Source organism: Sceloporus undulatus, chromosome 8, assembly GCF_019175285.1.
Source record: "Sceloporus undulatus isolate JIND9_A2432 ecotype Alabama chromosome 8, SceUnd_v1.1, whole genome shotgun sequence".
NCBI lineage: Eukaryota > Metazoa > Chordata > Lepidosauria > Squamata > Phrynosomatidae > Sceloporus > Sceloporus undulatus.
In genome coordinates this window covers 13,418,631-13,445,472 of record NC_056529.1, presented here as the reverse complement: position 1 = coordinate 13,445,472, position 26,842 = coordinate 13,418,631, and the positions used below count along the sequence as shown (strand labels likewise).

General features: G+C 42.8%; 1 protein-coding gene across 4 annotated transcripts; it reads left to right on the top strand.

Annotated features, from left to right (window-relative positions):
- The first annotated feature begins 5,379 nt into the window (after positions 1-5,379).
- On the top strand, positions 5,380-24,948 carry SIAH1 (siah E3 ubiquitin protein ligase 1). Of its 4 annotated transcripts, none has more exons than XM_042437975.1 (2): positions 5,380-5,688; positions 23,850-24,948. In XM_042437975.1, the coding sequence occupies exon 2, from the start codon at positions 23,852-23,854 to the stop codon at positions 24,698-24,700; it is 849 nt and encodes a 282-aa protein (XP_042293909.1). In that variant the 5' UTR covers positions 5,380-5,688; positions 23,850-23,851; the 3' UTR covers positions 24,701-24,948. The 4 variants fall into 4 exon arrangements, with proteins under 4 accessions (XP_042293909.1, XP_042293911.1, XP_042293910.1 ...); XM_042437977.1 differs by lacking the exon at positions 5,380-5,688 and adding an exon at positions 12,078-12,255; XM_042437976.1 differs by lacking the exon at positions 5,380-5,688 and adding an exon at positions 18,290-19,259.
- Positions 24,949-26,842: the final 1,894 nt, after the last annotated feature.

Here is a 26,842-nt window from a genome sequence, read left to right as displayed (position 1 = left end):
ACGTCTGAGGATGTGCTTTTCTTTATCCCCTCCAGGCCGGCTGGAGCAGGATTTATTCCATACATTATTGAAATGGATGTTTATTTTGCTCTGCACAGATGTTCAGACAATGCGCCAGCTTTCGCTCGTTTGGAGAGAAATTCACTTTTCAGCAGTATCCACCGAAAGCATGGGCAGAGCTTACAAAGGATTTCAGCTCACTGCCTCATTGCACACTGTTGCTATGTCATCTACTCACATGTGTATAAACACACACAGAGAGAGAGAGAGATCAAAATACTTTGGAAGAGGATATCTTTATGCAGCTGACGAGTGATAAATTTTCTCCTAGTCAGAGCTATAAATGTATCATCTTCCATAAGTTATTTGCATTTTTTAAGGAAAAGGAGGGAAGGAAGGAGGGAAGGGAAAGACCTGAGATTTATTTCAAATGGAAGGACTTAAGGGATTTTTGCATTTAATTTTGTGTTTACTTTGTTTGGGGCATGTATTTAATGTTGTGTGGATGAAGTCTAGAGAGTTTTTTGGCTTTAAGTCAGGAACTGATATCCCACTCCCCCCACTTTATTCTGTTTTTTTTTAAGGAGGACACCAGTCACAGAACTTGGCCGCCTCGGGGACAAAGTAATATGACACAGCTATCTAGAAAGCAGCAGTCTGCGGAACAAGAATTAGGGAGACACTGCTGGCAAAGCTCAATATTAGCCTACTAAATTGGACGGCTTGTGTAATCTCACTGTATTAACTTTCTTTTGAATGAATCCTGCTGCACAGCAGACAGCACTTTCCAAATGCAGATCTCCATCACCAGAATAATACTATTATGGTGACTTCAACAGACAAAAAGAGAGTTTGGGATAGCTCTGAGGTGTCTTACCAGACAACAAAGGCAGGAGCGAAAGCAACCGTGTAAAGCATCAGACTTGGAAAAGGAGGTCACCATCCTGAAACAAAACATTTTCTTCTTAGCCATGCATGTCAGTGAACATATTGCTTCAGGTTCCTTTAGCCTCTCTGTTTCCTGTGGAGCTTCAAAAGCTTGAAACATGTATTTTGTGCATTTTGGTTGGCCAATAAAGATATCATAGTTTTGGATGCTATTGTACTATTTTCTGTTTTTTAAATTGTTTAACTGATCCACTTTCTCAGGGGAAGAAGGCAAGCATGAGGCATTGCCCCCCAAACAAGAATCCTGCCCTCCCGAATGAAATGGTTTTCACTTGCCACATTTCTAGCATGGCAGCAATATACAACGTCAGTTGAATATTTGGAAATATTAGGAATGGGAATACACAAAAGCCTGTTGCAGGACACTTTAATCTTTCTCAGTACAGTATTCCATCTCTGACCTCAAGAGAGCAGTCCTTGAGCAATAAAACTACAAAAGGAGACTGGAATGTGATACAGCTGAATTACAATATATTCACGAACTCCACAAACAGTGAGTTGAACTTGCACTGTATCTATCCTGCAGAAATAATCCAGTTTGACACCACTTAGCTCAGTGCTAAGGAATTCTAGAAGTGTAGTTCTGTCGGAGAGTTCTGGTGCCACAGTAAACTACAGTTCCTGGAATTCCATAGCACTGAGGAATGGCAGTTAAAGTGGTGTCAAACTGGAATATTTCTGCAGTCTAGATGCAACCTAGATTATCTCCAAGCCAAGGTGCCTTTCAACTCCAGTCTCTATCCAACCCATGTCAAGGCAGGTGTCACAAGCTGGGTGTACCTTCTTCTATGGCCCTTATCGCACGACGATTTTTGGAACTCCAATCCGAAGCCATTCTGAACCCAATCATGGGAATTCACATTATTACGTGATAGATTATCACACACGATTGCTGTCTATGTGGAGTCATTCCAAACCCGATCCTAAGTCAATCTAAAGTCACTCCAGAAGTGGGTGAATTCGGTGAACTAGCGAATTCACAAATCTTTTTCCAAGGTAAATTTGAATCCAATTCAAACTGGTCTTGGTGTGGAATACAACTTTGCTTCAGACTTGGTACACCCCCCTCCCCCCCCACAACCTCCAAGGTGCCACATTTCCCATAATGTGGCTCTGCAATTTTGCACCATTTCCTTCTGGTACTCCTTCCGCTTCCAGCACTGCCAAGGGGGAAAAGCGGTTGTTTCCAATGTCGCTGGGGGGAGGAGGATGAATATAACCTTATATTCATATATAACGTTTTAACATTATTACCTTATAATGTGGACAGAGCAGGGCCTGCTTTGTGCCTCGCCCCCCCCCCATCTGCAATGGGGGGGGGGGGTTCCCAAGGTTTTCTTTCTTTCTTTCTTTCTTTGGGGAAACACCTAATATTCTCCCATTATTCCCTGGGCGCATTTCCCTGGTCGATGTGGTGAAGGAGGAGGTATGTTATTTCACCAACGCATTTTTGTAACATGTGTGTGTGTGTGTGTGTGTGTGTGTGTGTGTATACACACACGTATATATGTATATATGCATATATATATATATATATATATACACATATACATGCATACACATATATATGTATATATGTATGTATATACATGTATGTATATCTGTATATTCATATATATTTACATACATATATGCATGTGTATATATATATATACACACACATACATATACATACATAAACATGTTTTATATATATATATATATATACACACACACACACACACACATACATTCTATTCTATTTCAATGTGTGTATATATATATGTGTGTGTGTATGTATGTATATATGTGAATATATGTATATTTGGAGACCACACACGCGCACACACATACTTGTTTGCACATACTCGAGACCACACATGGCGGGAGTTGCAGGCATTGCTAACTTGTTGAAATAGAATAGAAAGTCATTCACATGAGGCTAGCATTCATAGGAAACAAGTAGTGGCCCCCCTTCTTCATACCGGAAGTGTAAAAGTTCTCGATGCATTAAGAGCCCCACTGAGCATGCACAAGGTTGCCAATTTGAATTGTTGAATCTGCATGGTATGTACTGGTGTGATAACTTATGTTGCATCCTCTCAGCTTTGCCTCAGGAATGACCACAATTTCACTCTTCATGTGTGATAATTGGCTTAGATTCGAACTGAATCTACTTCCCCTTCCCTTCTGAATGGCTTTGAATTGCAGTTCCAATTTTGATAAGGGCCTATGTAAGAAGTTTTCCATTATATAACATGAGTATCTCTACTCAGCTGCCTTATACATCTCAGCCTCAACCAAACCGAGGAACCTCCAGATAAGTCTGCCAACAGCCTCAGTCACAACTGGAAAGAGGCTCATTCATTCAGGCTCAGCTTCTTGCCAATTTCTGAAGTGTTGGACTCTCGCGATAAAGGGTTTTGCAGCCAGGCTCAAGCAGAGAGATATTTGAAACCCTGCCTAATTTTGTAAACATTTTCCTTTATTTTACACTCACTGCCCAGAGCCATATTACAGTCGGGTGACCGCTGTGAGTAACAACCAGGAAAGAAAACAATGGTGAAGCCAGAGGTCTGGGGGAGTCAGGGAGGTCAGGCCAATTATGAATATGCTAATAAGATCTGCTAAATTAGCAGACTCTTTGTGTTACAACTAAAAGCATGTCTAGAGAGCAGTGATCCTGTGCAGTTCACCCAGACTTCTAACATAATTGCTCAGATAAATGGGCAGGATGAGAGAATTCTGGGTTGAATAGAGAAAGGAAGGTATATGAGAAAAGAGTAAGGAGCGTATCAGACAAGGAAAACTGGAAGTATAATCCAATGGCAATCCGAACGCAATCATGGGGTTAACGTTATTGTGTGATAGACTACCACACACAATTTCAGTCAATGGGAAGTCAGTCGAAACACAATCATGGGGTTTCACATTATTGCGTGAGAGGTGATCACACGCAATTTCAGGCAACGGCAAGCTATTTTCGGGCAATGGGAAGCCAGTTTGAACACAATTCGCATTCAGGTAAATTGGCTGAACTAGCGAATTCATGTGAATGTGTTCTGGCCTCACTTTCCTTTCATTCAAAATTAGGAGAAATTCCTCCCTTGTGATAAACTCCAGAGAAAAGGTTTCGATCCCCAGCTCAGCCATGAAACCCAGTGGGAGACCATGGGCAAGTTACATGCTCTCAGCCTCGGAGGATGGCAATGCCAAACCCTCTCTGTACAAATCTTGTCAAGAAAACCCCACAGTAAGTCAGGAAAGACTTGAAGGCACACAACACACACACACACACTGAAAGTGAGAACTGTAACCAGTTCTGTGTGTCGTGTTTGTTGTTCTGTGCCTTCATTTCCAGCTTATGGCAACCTCTAAGGCAAAACTTTCATGGGGTTTTCTTGACAAGTTTCTTCGTTGCCATCCTCTGAGTGGGTTTTCATGACTGAGTGGGTGTGTGAACACTGGTCGCACGCCAGAGTAATAGTCCAGTGCTCAAATCCATTGCCGTCCTCTGAGGCTGTGAGAGTGTGACTTGCCCAAGGTGAACTAGTGGGTTTTCATGGCTGAGCCAATATTCGAACCCTGGTCTCCAGAGTTGTCGTTGTAAAATGGCCACGGCAAACCCCCTTTGAAGTAACTTGGCAAGAAAACCTGGTGATAGGGTCACCATAAGTCAGAAATGACATGGAAGCACACAACAAATAAGGCGTATAGAGAGAGATCTTGTAGCTCCTTTGATACTGACTGAAAGAAAAAAGTTGGCAGCACGAGCTTTAATTGTAGACTTCAATCTACTTCATGAAATGAATTTTGGAAGGAGACATAAGCCTAGAAAAGCTCATGCTGCCAAGCGCGTTCTTTCAGTTAAGTCTCAAAGGTGCCACAAGGTCTCTTGACATACTGAGTTGAGAGACTAACACGGCTATGTCTTCCAATTCTGCCAATAAAGGAGTCACTATTTTGTGGATTTTGGGTGAAGAGTGGTTGTTACAGGAGCTCCACAAGAACAAAGAGAGAGAGAGGTGTGTGCAGTATGTACAGTGGCCAGCTGTGAAAAAGAACTCATCATCCCCCTCAGACAAAGTCTGGGAAGCTGAGGAGAAATAAGGATCATCATAGGCTAGACCAGGCCTAGCGCGCATGCGCCAGAGAACAACACGGAGGGGATTCAGGGAAATACGCGAGCAAGGACCAGAAGACCAGGCCGAGTGCGCATGCGTCAAAGAGAAGACACGGAGGGAGGGAGGTGAAATACGCGACCGAGGACCAGGCCTAGTACGCATGCGTCAGAAAGAAGACGGAGGGACGGAGGGGAAATACGCGAGCTAGGACCAGAAGACCAGGCCAAGTACGCATGCGCCGCCAGAGAACACACACGAAAGGAGGGGAGGAGCATGAGAGCGTCTCCCTTCGGCGACGAGCTGCGCGTGCGCGGAAGAGCGAGGTGCGCGCGCAGCCTTGGAGGGGGGAAGGAGAGCGAGGGGGAGAGAGAGAGAGCGCGCGGAGGCGCGCGTTGCCTCGTTTCCCTGCCTGCGCTTTTCGGCGGCTGTTGGCAAAGCCAGGGGCGATCGCCTCGCTCGGCCTCTTCCCGCCTCTTCGGCCTCTCGGCGCCCGCCCGCCCGCCTCCTTCCCCTCCCTCCCTTCCTCCCTCCCTCGCTCCCTTCCTTTCTTCTTTCCCTCGTAAGAGCCGCGCAGCAGCCATCCCGGGGGTCGGGGAGCCAGGCCGCGGTTCGCCGCTCAGCCCAGCAGCGCCCACAGGTGAGGAGCCGGGAAGGGAAGGGAAGGGAAGGGGAGGCCTCGGGACCAGGCCCGGCTCCCCCCGCGGCCTAGCAGCGCCTCCGAGGCCCAGGGCGGGGACCCAGCGAGCGAGGGAGGGAAGGAGGAGGAGGCGGCCAGGCCCCGCTCCGCCTCCCGGCTTCCCTTTGTGCGCCGACGAGACTCAGGAGGAGGCCTTTGGGGGAAGGAAGAGGCTGGGATGTGTAGTCCTTCAAGGCCGCAGGATGGAAGCCGAGGAAGCGCTGTTCCGACCGGGCTCCTTCTCTCGCCTTGCCCTTACCCTCATGGCCTTCTTTCCTTCTCCTTCCCCAGCAGCCAAGCCTGGAGGCGACGCACGGCTCTTACCTTGGTTTCCCCCGTGCTTTTGTCTGTCTTTGCCGCCCCCTCCTCCTTCTCCTTGAGACTCTTCGGCCGGTGGCCCATGGCTGCCATCAAGACCAAGCAGAGCCAGCCCCAGAGTGGAGTAGAGGCTCTGGCTCCGGCGCTGCAGAAGCCAGGCTTCGTAGACAGAAGCGCTGCAGCCCTGCCCTCCCAGAGGAGCCCGGGCTCTGTAGTTTTCTCAGGGCTCTTTGGGGGCTTCTCTGACAAAGAGGCCTTCGCCCCTCAGATTTGGGCCTTTCTGCCTTGTAGAAACCAGGCTTTCGGGGCTGTAGCTCCATCCTGAGGAAGGAATGAATGAAAGAAGAGAGAGAGGGAGGAAGGAAAGAAGGGAGAAAGGAAGGAAAGAAGAGAAAGGGAGGAAGGAAAGAAGGGAGAAAGGAAGGAAAGAAGGAAGGGAGGAAGGAAAGAAGGGAGAAAGGAAGGAAAGAAGAGAGAGGGAGGAAAGAAGGAAGGGAGGAAGGAAAGAAAGAAAGGAGGGAAGGAGGGAAGGAGGAAAAAAGGGATTTGTAGTCCTACAAGGCTACAGATCCCACAATGGAGCCCATGACAATTTAAAGTGGGGCCCAACAGTGTGTTTATTTCTACAGATTGGACCCAAAGTAAGGCACTTTCACACCGCTTCAATGCCACAGCTCCATCCTGGGATGTGTAGTTTTTAGAGGGCCTTCTTGGGATTTTGGGGCCTCGCCGGACTACGAATCCCAGCATCCCAGCACTTGGGAATCCTGAGGATTGTAGTTTATTGTGGCACCAGAGCTCTCTTGACAGAAATGGCAAAGCTTCTCACAAAACTACATTTCCCGGGATTCCCTAGCGCCAGGGCAGTTTAAAGCAGTCTCAAACTGGATTATTTCTGCAGAGCATTTTTGGCCCTAGATCAAGTGCTGTGTTTGTGTTCCTTTGAGTCACTTGTTGGCTTGTGGTGATTCAATGAATTTCATAGGTGTTTTCTTAGGCAAGGCATACACAAAGGCATTTTTGCTAGTCCTTCCTCTGAAATACACAATGGGTCCAAAACACATACATTAGTCTGGTGTGTGCTTGACACCGGTGTCCTTGTGCTTGGCGGGGCTTAACTTGGAGTAAGTGTGCATTGCCTTGTAGCCCTAATTGTCATCTTTGCTCAGTAAACTCTTATTATTCTTTTCCCACTCTCAGGCCCCATACAGACAGGCCAAAATAAAGCTGCTTCGGGTCACTTTGGAGGTATGCTGTTTCAATGATGCATGCATCCTAAGAGTCCGGAAGCCGCACCAAAGCCACACTCCCGTCCTTAGGACTGAAGCATGGCTTTGGTGCAGCTTCTGGCCCCTTAAGATGCATATGTCATTTAAACAGCATACAGTACCTCCAAAGTGACCCGAAGCAGCTTTATTTTGGCTTGTCTGTATGGGGCCTCAGTTTCCCCCTAAAAGGCAGGGATGTTCCAGTCCTCCTTTAACCTGTCTGTCTTTCTATTCCCTCCTCCCCACTCTGCAGTATACTTCCACCTGATTGGTTCTTCTACAACACATTGCAAATCCGTGGATAAGGAGGGCCTAGTGTATGTTTTAAGTACATATTGTGCAATGTTACTTAACCAGTGTAGAGTTCAGGAATTGGATAATATATTAGAATCATAGGGTTGGAAGAGACCCCAAGAATGGCCCTGATCCAGTCCAACCCCATTCTGCCATGCAGGAACTCTCAATCAAAGCGTCCCCATTGACAGATGACCACCCAGCCTCCGTGTGAAGACCTCTAAGGAGGATAGTGTGTTCTGTACTGTAGAAGTGGTTGCTGTTCATGGCTGGTGTAGTGTAATTAAGGATTGGCGTTGGCAATTTGTAGGTTTGGTAAATTAAAAGGAGAGAACCTTTTGCTGCAGATGATGCAGTTCAGAATGAGGAAGTCTGGAATATAGCTTGCCATTTCTGTGTAATTTTACACACACACACAAACACACAGATGATGGCAGTGGGGCTGATACAGGTCACATACCTGTTACAGGAAAATAACAATTGTATTTTTCCAGATGTTTTGACCAGATACGACAAAAGTGTGCAATTGCATAATGGAATCTATTGCTCTTTAGGAATATAGTTTCATTCTATCTCTCTTTTTTAAAATAATACCATGACCTAGTTCTTTCCATTCTCTGTGAAAACTGTGTACTTCAAGTGAGTTACTTTGCAAGCATTGGCATTTCAAGTATGGAGTGTTTGCCTTTGTACTCTGACACCAATGACAGTGAAGGAACTAGGGAAGGCATAAGGCATTGGATCACTGAGCATTAGCAGACCTTTTAAGAGATATTCATTGTTTTCCCACTTTCCTGGGGCCCTGTGACCCAACCTGCGTGAAAGTTGAGGGTTGACTGTAATACTTACCACTTACATAGCATGTTTTAGGTTTTCAAAGTGTCTCATATGTTGTTGGTAATTGTTAAAATAGTACTGTAGTATAGTCCAGTGTAGAGACAGCGTGGCGTAGTGGTTTCAGTATTGGACTACGACTCTGGAGAACAGGGTTCAGTTCCTGATGGGCCATGAAACCCACTGGGCAGTCTTGGGTAGGCCATATGCTCTCAGCTTCTGTAAGGCAATGGCGAACCAATGGCAAGAGAGGCACATGATAGGGTTGCCTGGGTGGCCATAAGTTGGAAATGACTTGAAGGCATACAACAACAGTCCAGTATTATCCTGCTTGTGTTGAAGATGAGAGATAGTGACTTGTGAGAGTACATCTTGTAAGTTTGTGGAAGAGGTGACATTTTAACCAGGCATTGGTATAATTGTTAACAAAGTCTGACAAAGAAACTGCTTTTTACAACGTCTTTTTATACCCTCAGCTCCTCCTTTCCCTCTTTGTCCTCTGTCTAACTAGGAGTATTTTAGCAGCAGCAGCACTGGGCAGATTGGGAAGAAAACTGGAGAAACACAGACTTTCAGGATTAGGCTGTAGCAGCATGCCTACAGTAAATACAATAAAGGCCTGAGCTGAGAAAGAATGGAATCCTTGTCTATCCCATCTTAGTGCAGTTGTGTCTGTGCCTACCTACAATAGGCAAGATAAACGCCAGCTGCTTCCAGCATCCCTTGAGGCAAGAGCATGTGCCTGCTCTTCTTTTTAGTTCTCTAGGGACCTGCCCCTATTGTTTCCATAACATCCAAAATCCACAAAACAGCAATACAGTACCTTTATTGGCCAACCAAAATGCACAAAATACATGACGCAGGTTTTGGAAACTCCACTAGCTTCTTCATCAGGCAAAAGTGTTAACAAACAAACAGCAGAAAGGGGAAAATACAATGCTGGAGTCATGTGCCAATATCAAGATATTATAGTTCTCAGTTAAGATGGTATGGAGGATATCCATGTAGGCAGAAGCCATTACTGCTCCTTGGCCAAGTGGGCTCTGGGAGACAAGGAGTAAACTTCAGGAAGTAAAATTTAAAGTCCATTAGCAATGTGTTACTGCCATCTGAACTGAGAACAACTATAACATTATGTTGATAAAATGTAGGTTTATGACTCCAACATGGTCATTTTTTTTCTTTCTCCTGTTATAGTGCCAGCAAAAACACCTTTGCCTGATAAAGAAACCAGTTGAGCTTCAAAAGCTTGCATCATGTATTTTGTGCATTTTGGTTGGCCAATAAAAGTATCCCTGTTATGTGGACTTTGAATGTTATTGTACTTTGCTGTATGGCCAGCACGGCTACCCCACCTATGCTTTCTGTTGTTTTCATGTTATTTCTGCTACAGAAGTAATACCCAGGAACACATTTACTTCATCAAGAGAGGTGTAACTGTACTTTTGAGTCCTAACCCATACTATACTAGTTCTGTGTAGCTATGACTTGGATTTGTGAGGATAATGTTGATGGAAGAGGTAATAAAAGGCTATGTGGGATGCTCCCTGTGGCATAGAAGAAAGTATACAGATGATCAGCTAGCTAGCCAGGACAGTGTGTGTGTACATATGTGTATCTGAACATTTAAAGGGCTTCCTTTTCAGAGTTTACATTTTTCTACATTTTGATTGAATTTGCAGAAGGCTATTTGACATTCCAAGGCAAAGGAGTCTTTCCAGGAATCGACCTCAGATATTCCTCCCCATCCTTCCCCAGAGGTGTGCCATCCCCACACAACTTCAGGTCATTTCTGCCCCCCCCCCCAATTGTTTCTTTTGCTACCTTTTCTGTTAGCCTGCCTGACAAAAGAAAGCAGGAGCAGCAGCACAGCTCCAACCTGCCAGCCAAGCCCCGTGGAAAGCTCCTTTTTGCCGCCACTTTTCTGCCACTGTCACATTCTCCAGTCAGTTAGACTGTCCCAGAATGGCACAACTCCCAACTACAGAAGTGATGCTCTGTGCCTAAGCCTTGCAAGAATATGGGCACGTTCACATGGGCAAGCAAAGAGATCACCACATGAAGGCTGTGCGGTGGTTTTAAGGGATCCTGAAAAAAGAGGTTTCATACCCAGCTTGTTGGGGGCAATTAGCTTACGGTTGTAAACCACTTAGAGACTGCTTAGTTCAGTATGAAGTGGTATATAAATGAAGCTGATATTGCTGCTATGCAACCCACCGTGGTCCTAAAGGCTGCTGCTGGTTCCCCTTATCTTTCTTAGGTGCCACTGCTTTGACTGAAGGTTCCCCTGCTGCCCCCTTTTCCATCACCGCCCTTTTCCATCACCTGGATCTTTCCACTGCCCCCAGGTGATCAGTAAAGCCCACTTTGGGTATCACTGGTCTAGATTATGAGTGATCTTTTTTGGTACTTGCCACAGGAACCAGTGTGGCCTTCAAAACATTTTATCTAAAATTAGCTAAAAATGTCATAAATATGCATTTGACAGTTGAAGATGGGATTGTTGTTTTACCATCTCAGTTTGCATTTCTGATTTCCTTCTAGCTTGCTGTGATGCCATATTTAGGGGTGCTAAACTGTGAGGGAGGTTATTTGAAGATTGATGTTGTATTCCTTCAAGTTGTTCCCGACTTAACAGTGACCTTATTATGGTTTTTGGGATGCAAGGTACATCCAAGAGTGTACCTTGCCTTCATCTGCAGCTGAGAGAGTGTGAGTTGCCCAAGGGGGTCTCCGTGGGCAAGCGGGGATTCTAGCCTTGGTCTCCAGAGTCATGGCTCAACACTGAAACAACTATATCATGCGAATATACTGCTTCATTTGTACTATGGCCCTTTTTTTGTTAAGTGTTTTCTAAACAGCAAGCTTCTGAAATGCAGGCACCTTTCCTATTTTTGTGAGATCTTAAAATGAAAATAGAACATCACAGCTGAGATTTAGAAGGACATTTAGCTGTAAACCCAATGGCTTTTACATTAGGTTGGGGGCTGTTTGTTTAAATAGTGACTCTTTCTCTGCTGGTTATTATCACAATCTGCTTTTTGAAACATTCTTTATAAAATAACTCTTGCCATGTGTCACAGTAGACTTGTGTTTGGTGCAAGGAGGGGGAATCAAGTCCAAAACTTTGGGCATTCAACTGGTAACATAAATGCTTTGGAACCTGCTTATCACTGAGGAATCCTCCTCCTTCTTCATTAGATTTGAATATAGAGCCACATTTTATCTGTTTTAACTATGAATATACTAAGTAGTTTTTTATCTGTTCGGAGCTTGTATTTATCTTTTTGAAGACTTACATCTTTTATGTAATACCCTCTTGAGAATCTCATTTTGATTCAGATTTTCTCACTAACCTTGATTCTTTTACAAGCAGGTTGAACCATATATCTTGCATTGCGGTCTTCCCCTAATTTTGATGTTCATTTCTGATGTATGTTCATCACACCTAAGGATAGATTTCAGAGAGGGAGCATTTGCTCCCAAGAAGTGTACATTGTATAGCTCAGAAAAAATAGATCAGAATGGTACTTTTTATATTGTCAGGTATAGTGATAGAAGCTTATTGAAAGAAAAAAGAGCAAGCAAGTTGGGATTTTCATGGTTTTGATATTTTTTTAAAAATGGAGGCAGTGCATTGCTTAATTATCTTCATATTTCCAAGTGGAGCTGGAATAAAGTTCCATGTCTTGAAATTTGCTTTGAATTAAAAGCATGGTTAGTATCAAAGCTTTTGTTGAAAGTGTACATGCATAAAATAGTACTGTATTCTGAACATGAACCAACTTGGAATCAGAATTGCATTTTCAAAGAGGTAAGGAATCATTAAAAGATTATATTCATAGACTTGTAATATAGCCTTTCTTCCAGGATTACTTACTTAAATAAATAAATAAATAAATAAGTAAATAAATAAATAAAATGTCTGTTTATACCCTGCTTTTCTGTAAAAGCAATAAAAGCGGCTAACAATTAAAACATCCTCACATAATAATACATCAATATAACAACATTCCCCTCCTTAAAAAAGGATTAAACATATTACAGTTAAAATTAGAGTTTTTCAAATGTGTAATTAATAATAAACAGAACATGGGCAGAGCGCTAGTATAATACCTGGTATGAGGGGGTAATCATTCTGTGGCTGAGCCATTATATTCAGGAAAGGCTTGCCGGAAGAGATCTGTCTTGACAGCTTTTTAAAAGCTGTCTAAGCTGGTAATTTGACCGATCTCGTCTGGCAGGCCATTCCACAGTCTGGGAGCAGTAGCAGAAAAGGTCCTCTTGGAGTTTGCAGTTAGTCTGGTCTTTAAAGGCTGCAATAAATTCCTCCCAGAGGGCCTGAATGTGTGGGGTGGGTTATATGGAAGTAGGCGATCCCTCAAATAGGTTGGACCCAAGCCATGTAGGGCTTTAAAGGTAATAACCAACACCTTGTACTGCGCCCGGAAACTAATAGGCAGCCAGTGAAGTGATTTTAGGATAGGTGTTATCTGGTCTCTCCTAGATTTTCTGGTGACCAGTTTGGCTCCCATGTTTTGTACTAGTTGCACGTTCCGAACTAGGCACAAGGGTAGCCCCATGTAGAGCGCATTGCAGAAATCGAGTTGTGAGGTTACCAGTGCATGTACTGCAGTTTCAAGGTCCCTTACTTCCAGGAAGGGGCGCAGCTGGCGTATCAGCCGAAGCTGATAACAGGTACTCCTGATTACCTGATTTGTCATCTGAAGCGACGTATCTAGGAGCACCCATACTTGGAGAAGATATGACAACAACACGAAACTATAGATCCCTTTGTATTTAATTGGACTTAGCCTGTTGCATCCCAGAGAACATGGACATCTAGCTATGTTTTGATTATTGCATCTGTTTCTGGATCCCAAAATAATCAATTTAAAAGAATGTATTATTTTCAGGAAACACTCAGACTTTATGGTCCTGATTTGAATTGTTCTTCATTAATCATATATCGCTTTAGAAGTCACCCCGAGCTCTTTGATTTGGGTGTTTGTGTTTGCTGTTAAGTCAGTGTGTTTATCAGCCTCACAATGATGCAAGGTAAAATACATACTTGTTGCATCATGGTAGTTTAGAGCTATTAATCTGCTGTGTAAACGCTTGCAACTTTGGACATGTGTCCAGATATTGAGTACTGAAGTAATGTAGTTTGTGTTAGTTGCAATAAAATAATTACTTTCTTTACAAAAATGGCATTCTGGTGAATAATTAAAAATTTTCAATTTGCTTAGTTATAAACAAATAATAATAATAATAAAATTATTATTTTCCCTTTTGAGGATCTAGGCGGGTAACAACAGTCCAATATAACATTTAAAAACAGTAGTAATATAATCCCAATATTCAGTCTTTGCCATTATATAACAATATGGAGCCCGCATTGTTGTTATTGTGTGCCTTCAAGTCATTTCTGACTTATAACAACTCTATCTCTGGATTTTCTTGGCAAGATTTGCTCAGAGGATGGTTGCTTTTGCCTTTCTCTAAGCTTGAGAGGGAGGTATTTGCACAGGGCCATCCCCTGGGTTTTCACAGCTGAGTGGGATTCGATCCTTGGTCTCCAGAGTTGTTGTCCAACACTCAAACCACTACACCACGGTGGCTCATGGAGCCCTTCCTACAACTTAAACCTGGAGTATTCTAGAACAGACAGATGTTGGGAACCCATAAAGGCACCACAAGCTTTGTATTAAAACAAGTGTACTGAAACAAGTGTTTTCCTTGTTAAAATCAAGGCACATCAGAGTATTTTCAAGAACTGAACAAGGCTGCAGCTTTTAATGAAAAGACTGGTATACTTTTTCCTTTACAATTAAGGGATTCTGTTAAATGTTGGCTTTGCCTTAACAGAAGTTGCTTCTGCCTGTGCAGCTTTGGCAGGCATGGGGGAGTGCTCAGTGGTATGAAGGACTGGTGAAAACTGGGTGCTTGTCTTATGCAAGTAGATGTACTATCTACTTGTATTATCATTAGGAGCATAGGAAGATGTCTTGTGCTGAGTCTTATCCTGCCTCAGTACTGTCAATGCTTGCTACCCTACCATCAGTTTTCCAGGGTTTCAGGCAGAATCCTTTCCTAACCTCATGAAAAGATGACTGGAATTGGACATGGAACTGACTCTGCTGCTGCATTCCAGCCATTGGACACAAGCTGATATATATATAATGTTTGTTTGCTTTTAGGGCAGACTTGTGATGTTAGAGCCACAAGGGAACACAAGATACTCTTGGTCAAGAGGGGAAGAGCACTTTTTCATACCATAGCTAGGGCCACATTGTTTCTAGCATCTGCAGAACTGTCTGCACACTTGCCTTGGCAGGTCTGAAGCAAAACTAAGCAAAGCCTACGGAGTGGGATATATTTTGAGGTGCTCATTAGAATAGTACCTACTCTGGACATAATTTGTGGCAGATTATACTTCTTGAAGATGTTGGACTCTGCTGTTCTGTAGATGGGCTGGAGTTTGTCATTGCTTTTATTGAGCACAATCCTGCAAGCTCTGCTGCTGAACAACCTATATTATTTGCATCAGGCTTATTTTGTGTAGACAAGGCTTGAAAATCTTTTCCCTTCCTCAGTCAGTTTGGGTGGAGAGCTGTTCTAGTACAGAGGAAGAAGATGCAGGAGCACTGCTGTGGAAGATGAACTAAAAAGTAATAGGCCATCTTGCCTTGCTTGCTGTTGTTCACCATTGCCTCAAGAGTGGGATTATGGTGCCTGTTTGTTGTGCTTGGTTCTTCCCATCCTGTCAGGCTAGTGTTCTTGGTAGTAGAAACAAGGTGGTCTTTCAGTCCCAAATGTTTATTTGTAGGAACAATAACACTTTGTGACGCATTTGAGTATTGAAATGCTTTCCTGCTATCCAAAGAGTCTATGTATCGTCTCGATACTTTCTGAATTATTTTAATTTGCAAACAACATACCGGTTTGATATTGGAAGCTAGCCTTCCAACATGTAGCTGGTTGGCTAGATTTGGTCCGAGTCCAAAGGACTGGTGAGTGAGGCGTGTGTGTAATTGTATTCTGAATTTGTTATTTCTGGAATCAAAGCCTACTATAAAGTTGGGGAAACTTCAGAGGCTGCCACAACACAATAAGGTACTCATGGCAGGAAGGAAATAAGGTTGACTGTTTTAATATGTGTGCAGTCCATTGTAATAACGCATATCACGTGGGCACACTGTATTTAGTCCATCTGTGGATACCACATGTGAAACTGAGGAAGATTATTGCTGTAGTTTTGTAGCATTTTTATTGCTGTTGGAAGTATTTCCAGCATGTTTGAATAGTATTGCTGCATTATTGGCTTTGTAAATAGGCTAATAGTTGTTCAGTTCATGGTATGTTTCTCTTTTCATCTAATACAGAAGTGCACAAAGTATATTCTGCAGGGTGATGTAGGTTACCCTTGAAGTGTCCTTGTGCCCTCCACCATTTGGCCTTAGGGTCATCAGAAGTCACAAAAAACATGAAGGTACACAACAACAACCCCATGATGAAAACATTATCTTTTAAAAACCCAACAACTTGGGGTTGATATGGGGGAACAAGGGTGAAAATAGGAAGGATGCAGCCTTCTGGGGTCCTGGGGAGGTGTTCCCATGCCCTGATATAACTAATATGGATTGAAAGCTGGAACTTGGTGTGAAGTTTCTTGGTTGATAAAAGAGTTTTAGAAAGCCCTTAATCATTTCTGTTGAGACTTATGTGTTTGTGTTGTTCAAAAATAACTACAGTGCTTCACTGACAGTTTTTTATTTTTAGATTACTGTTTTGAAAGAAAGATTAAGAACATATATAATCTTAAATGAGGCATAATTTAAGGTTGGTAACAATATATAATGTACTGTAATCATTTATGTTTGTTTTTGTCTATGCAGATGGCTGTGTTGTAGGGGAGATTGCAGAGAAATTGCTACTGTTTTGGCAAACATTTCTGTTTTCTTCTGTTCTCTTGTGCAGTCTTGAGAAATACACAAATACAGTAGTATTTGACCAGGTTTAGAATGGAGGTCAGCAATATAGGGATACCTCCCCTTTCACCTTATAAATTATATATACACACACACACACACACACACACAGGTATCCAGGACGAATTCAAATGTAGCACTTGACCTCTGGCTGCTTTATCTCTTTTCATAGAATACCTTTGGTCCTCATGTGGAGCCAGGGCCATTCTTAGGAAGTCAAGATTCTGGAGGCAGGAGGCAATTGCTTTGTTTGGAAGCACTTTGGAGTGCCCCTGAAATAAATACAAAGATAAACAACCTCAGATTCTCACCATGTTTGTGTTATCTCTTTGATTTTTTTTACTGCGTTTAATTATCCATATCAATTCTTTAAAGGCCTTAAGCAGTTAAAAGTATACCCATACTAGATTTTGCAGTTGCTTCCTCCGTATGTCATCACTCTGTCATGTTGCTGTCTCTACTATGCCTGGCATTTTGTATATGGTAGCTGTCCTTCCCTTTGACTGCAGAGGTTACAACAACCTGCATCCTTAGACAACAGACTCTCCTCTCTCTTTTTTTTTATTTGCTTACAGGATTTGGGTTAACTAGTTTTTGGAATTATATCAGACCGCTTTGCTAGGCGCTGTCTTCTCGGTATCTGCAGGATCACGGGGGGAGTACTTGCTCATGCTATTTCATATTCATTTCTGTTTTTAAAATACTCCTATTAGTTCAGATAATGATCTTTTATGGGACGGTCAGAAGCTCAGAGACTCAGCACATGCTATGCTTGCAAAAGGTTCCAGATTCAGGGCCAGGTAAAGGGAGGACCCCCCCCCCCCAAAAAAAAAGAAACTCTGGGGAATCATTGCCAAGTTACCCTAGAAAACATTGCACAGATGTTACCTAAGGAGACACACCACTGGTCTATCTCTATGGAAGGCACCTTAGTGTGTTTCAGAATATGAGTTATGTATTTAATGTATTTAAATTTAAGTTCTAGGATTGTTGTTGTTGTTGTTTTTGTTGTTGTTGTGTGTCTTAATGTCATTTTCTACTTATGGCGACCCTAAGGTAAACCTATCATGGGGTTTTCTTGGCGAGATTTGTTCAGAGGTTTGTCATTACCGTCCCCAGAGTCTGGGAAGACTTGCCCAAGGACCCCCAGTGGGTTTTATAGCCGAGCTGGGAATTGAACCTGGTCTCCAATCATAAGCAAAGGGAGAAAGGAAATAATAATAATCCATGTTAGTATAATGAGAGTTAGAAACTCTTTGTAATCTACCACAAATCATTGGAGATCTCCATGGGAAATTTTTGAAAGAAGCTCTCAAATGGTCTCTAGGGCTGCTGCATAAATAGCCCAGTTTGACACCACTCCAACTGCCATGGCTCAATGCTGTGGAATTCTGGGAAGTGTAGTTTGTTGTGATAGCGGAGCTCTCTGGCAGAAAAGGTTAAATCTCTCATGAAACCACAGTGCCCAGCATTCCATCGCATTGAGTCATGGCAGTTAAAGCAGTGTCAAACCAAATTATTTCTGCAGTGTGGATGCCACCTGAATCTAAATCTAGCCCTGAAGACCATTCCTTTAACTGGGGCCCCACAGGATGACTGGTGCTGTCTGGCTCTGTATTAATGGTGTGCAGGAAAGGCAATATAGTAAGTGGAGGCTGTCAGCTGCTGTGGGAGACCTTGCTTAATCATGGCTGGAGGGGGCGATCACCAGGTCCCTCCCTTGCCTTTCCATTCCAGAGCATCTTTGGGGCCAGTGGGGGACGGGTTGGCAATTCATGGCTGCGAAAGAGGCCCCCCCCCCCCCCCCCCCCCCTTTTCCGGGCCTTTCCTTTGCTGCGCTAAGCAGTCTCTTGCTCTGCTGAATGCTTGTGTTTGCTGCCTGCCAGCAGAGTCTGGAGGATCATGTGAGGCTGATCCGCCTGCTTCCCCCCCTCCCTGGGATGAGGTGGGACCTCCTCCTCCTCCTCCCCCCTTAGTATTTGTTAGGAGCTGGAGCAAAGCAAGAGCCCATGGTTTGTAACTGAGAGTCTCAGACTCAACTCAGGAGCTCTCTCTTCTGCTTTTGTTGCTTTGATTGTACTCTTCATTTTTGGAGCTTGAGCATAGCTGTAGGGCGATCAGACACGTCCTCCTTTACCAGGACATGTCCTCCATTCCAGCCTTCTCTCCAGGAGGAATTCCGAAATGTCTTCCATTTGGAGCATGGCCAAGAAGCATGGATTTATATTTATAAGAGTGGTCTTTTAAAGCTTTTATTTTGTAAGGGCCTCCATTTTTCTTGAAGACCCTACACTTTTTTCCAGGGCCTTGTCCTCCTTTGCAGTGAGAAGATCTGGTCAGATCGGACTCAGAGAAGGGCTGGAAATGGCACCAAATGACTTTCTTGAGTCGTGCTCGTGGAGGTGGAAATTCCAGGATCTGTTTCAGGGAGCCTTGGCAATCGAGTGGATCTAATTGGAGACTAGCCAGATGGACAGCTTCATCTCTTTTCTACTTCCTATCCCCCTTCGCTTTTCACTCTGGATTACTTGGAGGAACGAAGGGGACTGGATTTCCACACCCTTGCCTTGCTTTGCCTTGCCTTGTGAAAGGAGCTGCTTTCTTCGCCTGGATTTGTGCCCCCTTCTGGGGGCTGTGATAGTGCCGGTTCTTTGGAGTTTCCAGGAGGGGGGAAACTCTCTGTTGTGGATTGTTTTTTGTTTCTATGGAGAAACGCAATGAGCTGTTTTACTCCTCATGACGGGGAAATCCGCCTTCAGTTTTTTATACGCGTGGAAAGGAGTCCTCGATACATGTCTGCCAGGGAATAAAGCCAGCAAAAGAAAAGGTAGCAATTCTTCAACCAGGATAGTTAGGTGCTACTTCTCAGTGGTCCAAAACACACTGCAGAGATAATCCAAGTTTTCAACTACTTTAATTGTCCTGACTCAGTGCTAGGTAATCCTGGGAATTGTAGTTTATTGTGGCACCAGAGCTCTCTAACAGAGGGCTAAATGTCTCACAGAACTACAGTTCTCAGGATTCCCTAGCATTGAGCCGGGACAGTTAAAGCAGTCTCAAACTGCATTATTTCTACAGTGTGTTTTGGACCAATGTTAAAAGTTTCCTGCTGCCTGGGATATCACAAGCAGGCACCCTTTCTTCTTTGGCATGGTATCAGAAATGCCTCTAGGCAATTCTCTAGTGTAGAAGAACTGAATCTGAAGTCCTTAGTCCATCCGGTAATTTCCTTTATGTAAACTCTTAAGAGGTTTAGCTGTGTTACTGTGTGCCTTCAATAAGTAGTTTCGGACATACGGGTTCAAAACACATTGCAGAAATAGTCCAGTTTGAGACTGCTTTACCTGCTCTGGCTCAATGCTAGGAAATTCTGGGATTGTAGTTTTGTGAGACATTTAGCCTTCTCTGCCAGAGAGCTCTGGTGCCACAATAAACTACAATTCCCAGGATTTCCAGGGCAGTTAAAGCAGTCTTAAACTGGATTGTTTCTGCAGTGTGTTTTGGACCATTGCGACCCTAAGGCGAAGCTAACATGAGTCTTGCAGGTTTCTTCAGAGAGGGTTTGCCATGGCCATCTTCTGAGGCTGAGATCAGATTTGCCCAGGGTCGCCCCCAAGTGGGTTTCCATGGCCGAGCAGGGATTTGAACCCTGTTCTCCATAGTCATAGTCCTGTGCTCCAAGCACTACACTGCACTGCTTGTGCCTTTGCTTGTCTTTAAATTCAATACATGTTTGGAAAGTGGCAAACGTACAAAAAAACTAGCTCTACCAAGCAACCCTATGGGAGAACAGAATATAGATCACTGTTGAACAATATCCTCATTGGAACATTCCACACTCTAAAGTAATGACACCATCCTGGAATATAGCATGACCTATATAATACCCAAGAAATCTGATTCTTCCTGAAGTCCTGCCAAGTATTGATCTTACTTAAAATGTTTCTCTTTTAAAAATAAGAAGGGGAGGGGGGGGAAAGGACACAGAGAGAGGAGTTGCCATTTCTTTGCTTGCACCTGAATGTCTTCTAGTGTCAATGCCCAATAGATGCCAGGTTTTCCCCTTTATGCTGACAGCAGACAGTCTGAAAGTATTTTATTCATTGGAATTTCAGCGTCTGCAGCAGGGGACGCTGGCCGTCTCACATGATCGCTGACTAAACTGGATTCTTGTAATGGTTGTTGAGGGAAGTCTTAGCACCCTCAGAGCAGATGGCACTTACAGGCTGCTGAGGATTTTGGATCTCTTTCAGAATTGGGCAGGACCTGACAGGCTGCATGATGACGAGAAAGGATCCCACACTAGCCACACCCTGTAGCCTGTATTTTGGGAAGATACACAAAGTACACCTAAGAGCAGTGACTCACTGGCTAGCCTGATTCTCCTTGTTGTATGGAGCTGTGTTTTCCACCCAGAATAACAGACCTTTGTGCATATCTAGATCTCCTGTTGATGTTGATCCATTTAGCTTCTGGAGACAAGCGTAGAGATTTCTGGGGGTGAAAATGGCTGTGGTGTTTAATTTGCTTATTTGAACATTGCTTCTGCTTTGAGAATTAATGTAGCAGGTTATTAAATACAGCCTGCGAGAAATCTCTTTCTAAAATCTTTCTTCTTCGTGTTCTGCAAATCACACAAATGGGTTATTCTGCTCCTGCGCAGCAAATTTCGGATCCTACTGGAACCGCTAAGGAAGACTTTTTGGCAGTAGCTCTGACCACCTCCTATATATGCTCCATGTCTTCCTCTCTTTCTCAATTCCTTTTATCCACCGCGTGAGCAGTTCAGGGAATCTCGCTTGGAATTCATTCCTTCCTTTCGCTTTTGACTACGTTTTGGCTTTGAATTCTTTTTGGATAGTGATTTGACTTGTTTTGGACACCGACCAACGGTATTTTTCTGCTTGTTTGACCATTCTCTCATCTTGTCCCTTCAGCTTGTTCTCAGTTCAAAAGGTCCGCCATAAGGAGCAGACAAGGACAGAAGGGAGGATGGGCGCAGTGTGGATTCGCAGATGACCACTCGAAGGAGGACAGGTTGCTTACCTGTAACTGTAGTTCTTCAAGTGGTCATCTGTGAATCCACATAAATGGGTTATTCTGCGCTTGCGCAGCAATTTTGAATCCTACTGGAATTGCTAGGGAAGACTTTGGCGGTAGCTCTACCCACCCTCTATATAGGTTTGGTGTCTTCCCGCCCTTTCTCAGTTCATCACAAAATGATGTAGAGTAGCTCTGTTCGTTTGTGTGTGTTGCTAATTATGCTGATTCAGTAATGTTGGAAAGTGACATCATCTCCCTCCCTCTCTCTCTCTCTCTCTCTTTGAGGTCATGAGCAGTGGCTGCTGTTGAATGCCTAAGGGTTTCTTTACATGAGGTAAAAGTATGTAGTAAGACAAGCCAACTTCAAACCGGTTGGTTTTGCAAGTGTAGGTTTTTGTTTTTAGTTGTAACACATGAATTATGGCTGCAGCTTTATGCTTATATATGCCATCCAGGGTGTGGTAGCAGTCATTAGATGTTCTTGGGTTTTTGTGTTCTCTGAAACATTTTTCTCACAGGTATATTCATCTAGCCCATCAGTTCTCAACCTGTGGGTCATGACTCCTTTGGCTATCAGGAAACACATATTTTTAATTACAATTATGAAGTAGCAACAAAAATAATTTTGTGGTTGTGGGTCACCACAACATGAAGAACTGTATTAAAGGGTCGCAGCATTAGGAAGATTGAGAACCACTGATATAAATCACGACAGTTTCTGTGTCACAAATTAGCCCTATCTAGTTGCTCAATCGTAATTTGTAATAGCCCGTTTCAACTTTGGCAGCCATCCAGCACAATTCAATACAGTTGCATCCCATCGTACCTTTCAGTGGGACCTAAAAGCACACATGTCTAATCAACAGTTACTTTTTTGTTTCCACACAGATCATGAGTTTGTTTCCCATCAATTTCAAATGTTACAGTATTTTCTTTTCATTGGTTTACCTAGTGAAAAATACAGTATTGGCAGCAGATGTAGATTGGCAGTAGGAATAAAAGAAAGTACTTCTTAATAAAACATTTAATATATGGATCTCACTGACACTAGATGTGGTAATGATCACTGGCTCAGAAAAGGCCTTTATGTGTGTGTGTGTGTATGACTTGAATTTCACAGGGTTTTCTTAGGCAAGGAATTCTCAGTTTTGTCCTTGGAAATATAGCCTTCCTTTTAAACAGACAGAAACTCCATGGCCTTTGCTGGAATGAGGAATGCTTGGTTTCCAGATACTGTATGTGATTGCCTCGTCCATTGTCAGCATTATAAGTGGTTAAGAATAATTGGATTGCATGACTGATACCTTATTTCACCCGAGAGGAGCAAAAACAGACAATCAAATATGTCATGATAGGTTAAGAAATAATGAGCATTATGGTCAAGTAACATGTGGAGGGCCACATGTTCCCATGTTCTACTTGAACAACATTTCTTTATTAGCATCGGTTTCTTATCACGTTGATTATTGAAATGTGATAATATCACCTTGATTATTGAAAAAACACTCATTTCTGTATACAGTGGGACCTTGTTATCTGCTGGGGTTTGGTTCCAGGATCCCCCATGGATAACAAATCTGTGTATGCTGAAGTGACGTCCCATTAAATACAGTGGCAGAGCAAAATGGTGTCCCTTATATAAAATAGAAAATCAAGGTTTGCTATTTTGAATTTATACTTTTTGGAATATTTTCAAGACGTGGATGCTTGAATCCATGGATAAAAAAATCTGTGGATAAGGAGGGCCGACTGTATGCATTAATATATACAAACTTGTGGGGGAAATTAATTCCATATAGGTTGACTCCATTGCCCACACACACACACAAACATCCCTACAGTTTACCATTACTTTGACTGCCATGGCTCCCATTTTGCTGAATGCTGGGATTTCTCATTTGGGGAGCCACCATAGTTTCCTTACAGAGAAGGCTAAATACATTGAAAAACAGTTAAAGTGATGTCAAGCCATTACTATTCTGCGGTATGTTTGGATCTTATTAAACCAACCAATTTGAAGAGGATCAGTCATAGTAGTCACTTCCACGTTCACTGTTAGTATGCCTCTACTTGGCAGTGGCGGAGAGAGAAAGAGTGCTGTTTTGGGGGTTACTTTGAGATATCTTAAGTGGCAAAGGCAAAAGAAACCCCTCCCCCCCAAATAAATATTGCCAAGAAAACCCCATGACATTGACACACAACAACAACAGGGTGGCCACAGTGGAAGTAGAAGGTGGAGTAGATCCTTAGTGTGCTCAACAATGCATATTGCCACACTCCTGTCTGCTCTGCTCTACCCATCCCAAAAGGTAGGATCTAGGTTGTCACTGATTTTCCAGAGACAACTAATGTGCTTCTTATCTTTTCTTTGCAGAAATGAGTCGCCAGACTGCTACAGCACTTCCTACAGGTACCTCCAAGTGTACACCATCCCAGAGGGTGCCTGCATTGACTGGCACAACTGCTTCCAACAATGACTTGGCCAGTCTCTTTGAGTGTCCAGTCTGTTTTGACTATGTACTACCACCGATTCTGCAATGCCAAAGTGGCCATCTTGTCTGTAGCAACTGTCGTCCCAAGCTCACATGCTGTCCGACTTGCCGAGGCCCACTTGGTTCCATTCGTAATTTGGCTATGGAAAAAGTTGCCAACTCTGTACTCTTTCCTTGCAAATATGCCTCCTCTGGCTGTGAGATAACTTTGCCCCACACCGAAAAAGCAGACCATGAAGAGCTGTGTGAATTTAGGCCTTATTCATGTCCATGTCCTGGTGCTTCTTGTAAATGGCAAGGTTCTCTGGATGCTGTCATGCCCCATCTCATGCATCAACATAAATCGATAACAACACTACAAGGAGAAGATATAGTTTTCCTAGCTACAGACATTAATCTTCCAGGGGCTGTGGACTGGGTCATGATGCAGTCTTGCTTTGGTTTTCACTTCATGTTAGTACTGGAGAAACAGGAGAAATATGATGGTCACCAGCAGTTCTTTGCTATTGTACAGCTGATAGGAACACGGAAGCAAGCTGAAAACTTTGCTTACCGCCTTGAGCTAAACGGTCATAGGCGGAGATTGACTTGGGAAGCAACGCCTCGATCGATCCATGAGGGGATTGCAACTGCTATTATGAATAGTGACTGTCTAGTCTTTGACACCAGCATTGCACAGCTTTTTGCAGAGAATGGCAATTTAGGAATTAATGTGACAATTTCAATGTGTTGAAGCTGCAATCTAATGTTTTCAGGGCAGTGCCTAAAAAAATTCAAAGCTCCATTGTATTCAGTTTCATGGAAAACAAGGTAAACATCTTTGACTGCCAGATGTGAACCATTTGGTAGGGAGAGGCTACCATATATGAAGTCAAATTCACGGGAAGGTTGTTCAAGTACAGGACACAGTTGCATGTAATAACACTAATATATTTAAAGTGAGTCAGCAGTAAACCACTGAATGAATATATATATATATATATATATATATATATATATATATATATATATTTGTGCGTGTGTGTGTGTATATATATATATAAATATATATATAATATTATATTATATACCCCAAATGGGCATCCTTTTGTATTGATAATTGATTTTACGAAAAGTGCTGTAAAATAATTCTAAACTTGTTTGTAGATTAATTGTACTTTTGAAACGGATACTGTTTTGTGTTTTCATTTGTGCTCTCTTCTTTTGACTGACAAGCCATGCAAAGGTGGTCTGGTGTCTGGCCGCTTCTTCTCCCTACTCCTTTTCCGTAAGTCACTACATAGTATTGCTGCTATTCTTGTGTAAATTTTCTGTATATTTGCTGATTTTTATTAACTGTTAAGTTTTCCATTAAATGAACGACTTTTCTTTTCTGTAATTCAGGTCCCCTTCCCCCTTTTCTCTTTTTTGGACCTTCTGACATAAATTACAGGCGTCATCTTCTGATTCACACAGTTGCTTATGGTAAATTGTATAGTTGTTTATGTTATGTGTAACATTTTTGAGGGGTGTAATCCTGCCTTTGTTCAGAGTACAGATAAGTCCCATTTATGCAGAACGTAGTGCTGCACAACACTCTCTGTAGGATTGCAGCCCTTTCTCTTTTTCCAATAGTCCATTCGATGATGCTGTTGTTCATTGAGCTATTTTTTGTGAACATCTCCAAAGTGAGACCTTTTTGGACAAATTCCTAAAAAAAGGCTTCTTTTAAACTGTAGATGCCATTGTATTTGAGTTCAAACATAACTTCGCAGATTTGTTTAAGAATGTTCTAATTTAAAACAAGTGGAAATTCAGACACGTTTTCAAAGAATTTTAGAGACCTTTAGACATTTTGAAGTCATTCTTGTATCTATTGGTTGTGCAGTACAAGAAGGCATTGTCTATATACAGTATTTGTAACTATAAAATACAGACCATTTGTTTAAAGGAGACAGTTGGAATAAGCTGTTTTTGGTCTTTTTTTAAATTCTGTCATTAAAAGAATTCCTGGCAAACTGAAAACTCTTAAGTGACTTTTTTCCTCCTTTCATGGAGCGGAAGCTGTCTAGAATAGAATATTGCTCATCACTGCTTAGTGTTTTATCCCAGGATGCTGACTGTTCTTGTATCTGGGAAGTGCTGAGAGGATCTCCCTTTGGTCCTGCAGTCCCACTCCTTGAATGCCTTTCTATCATGGATAGCTCAGATTTCTGGGATGCAGCAGTTGTTATACCAGCTTTTCAGACTAAGCCTATGTGTGTACATGCATTCTTTTTAAAATCATTACTTTTGTTTTAATGAAAAGCCACCTGTTGTTTATGCATTTTTATGCAGGTCACACAGATAGGCTTGGGGTATTTTTTTTAAAAGCTTATCTAAGGTGAAAGAATTTCAAGGACCAGTGTGAAAATTCCTTTAATGGTAAATGTGTTTATTTCAGGTTTTGAAGTCTCAAAGAGGGCCAAAGCAAAATGGAAACCAATTTGTCTATTCAGAAGTAGTAATGGTACTGCATGGCGATCCAGGAAGAAACACTACTACAAAAGAGGGAATCATGTGGCGTTCCAGATGTTGTTGGATTGTGATTCCCAGCAACTGTTGCCAAAATTGCCAATGATGAGGAGCACTTAACTATTGAGAGAGTCACATGATTCCCACCCCTCTATTACTACTTGCAAATGAACTGAGGCAAACAAGAGCTTCATTTTAACACAAATGGCAAAATGCACTTGGCATTTTGTGCAAGTACAGAAGGGCAAAAGAGAAGTATGATTCATTCTATGAGGAAAACTATGTCTCTCCTGTGGGCTAGATCACACCGGTTTATTTATTTATTAAAAAGGGAGGGATGCTGTGCTCTGTTTGAATACAACTGACCAAATAGAGTACTTGC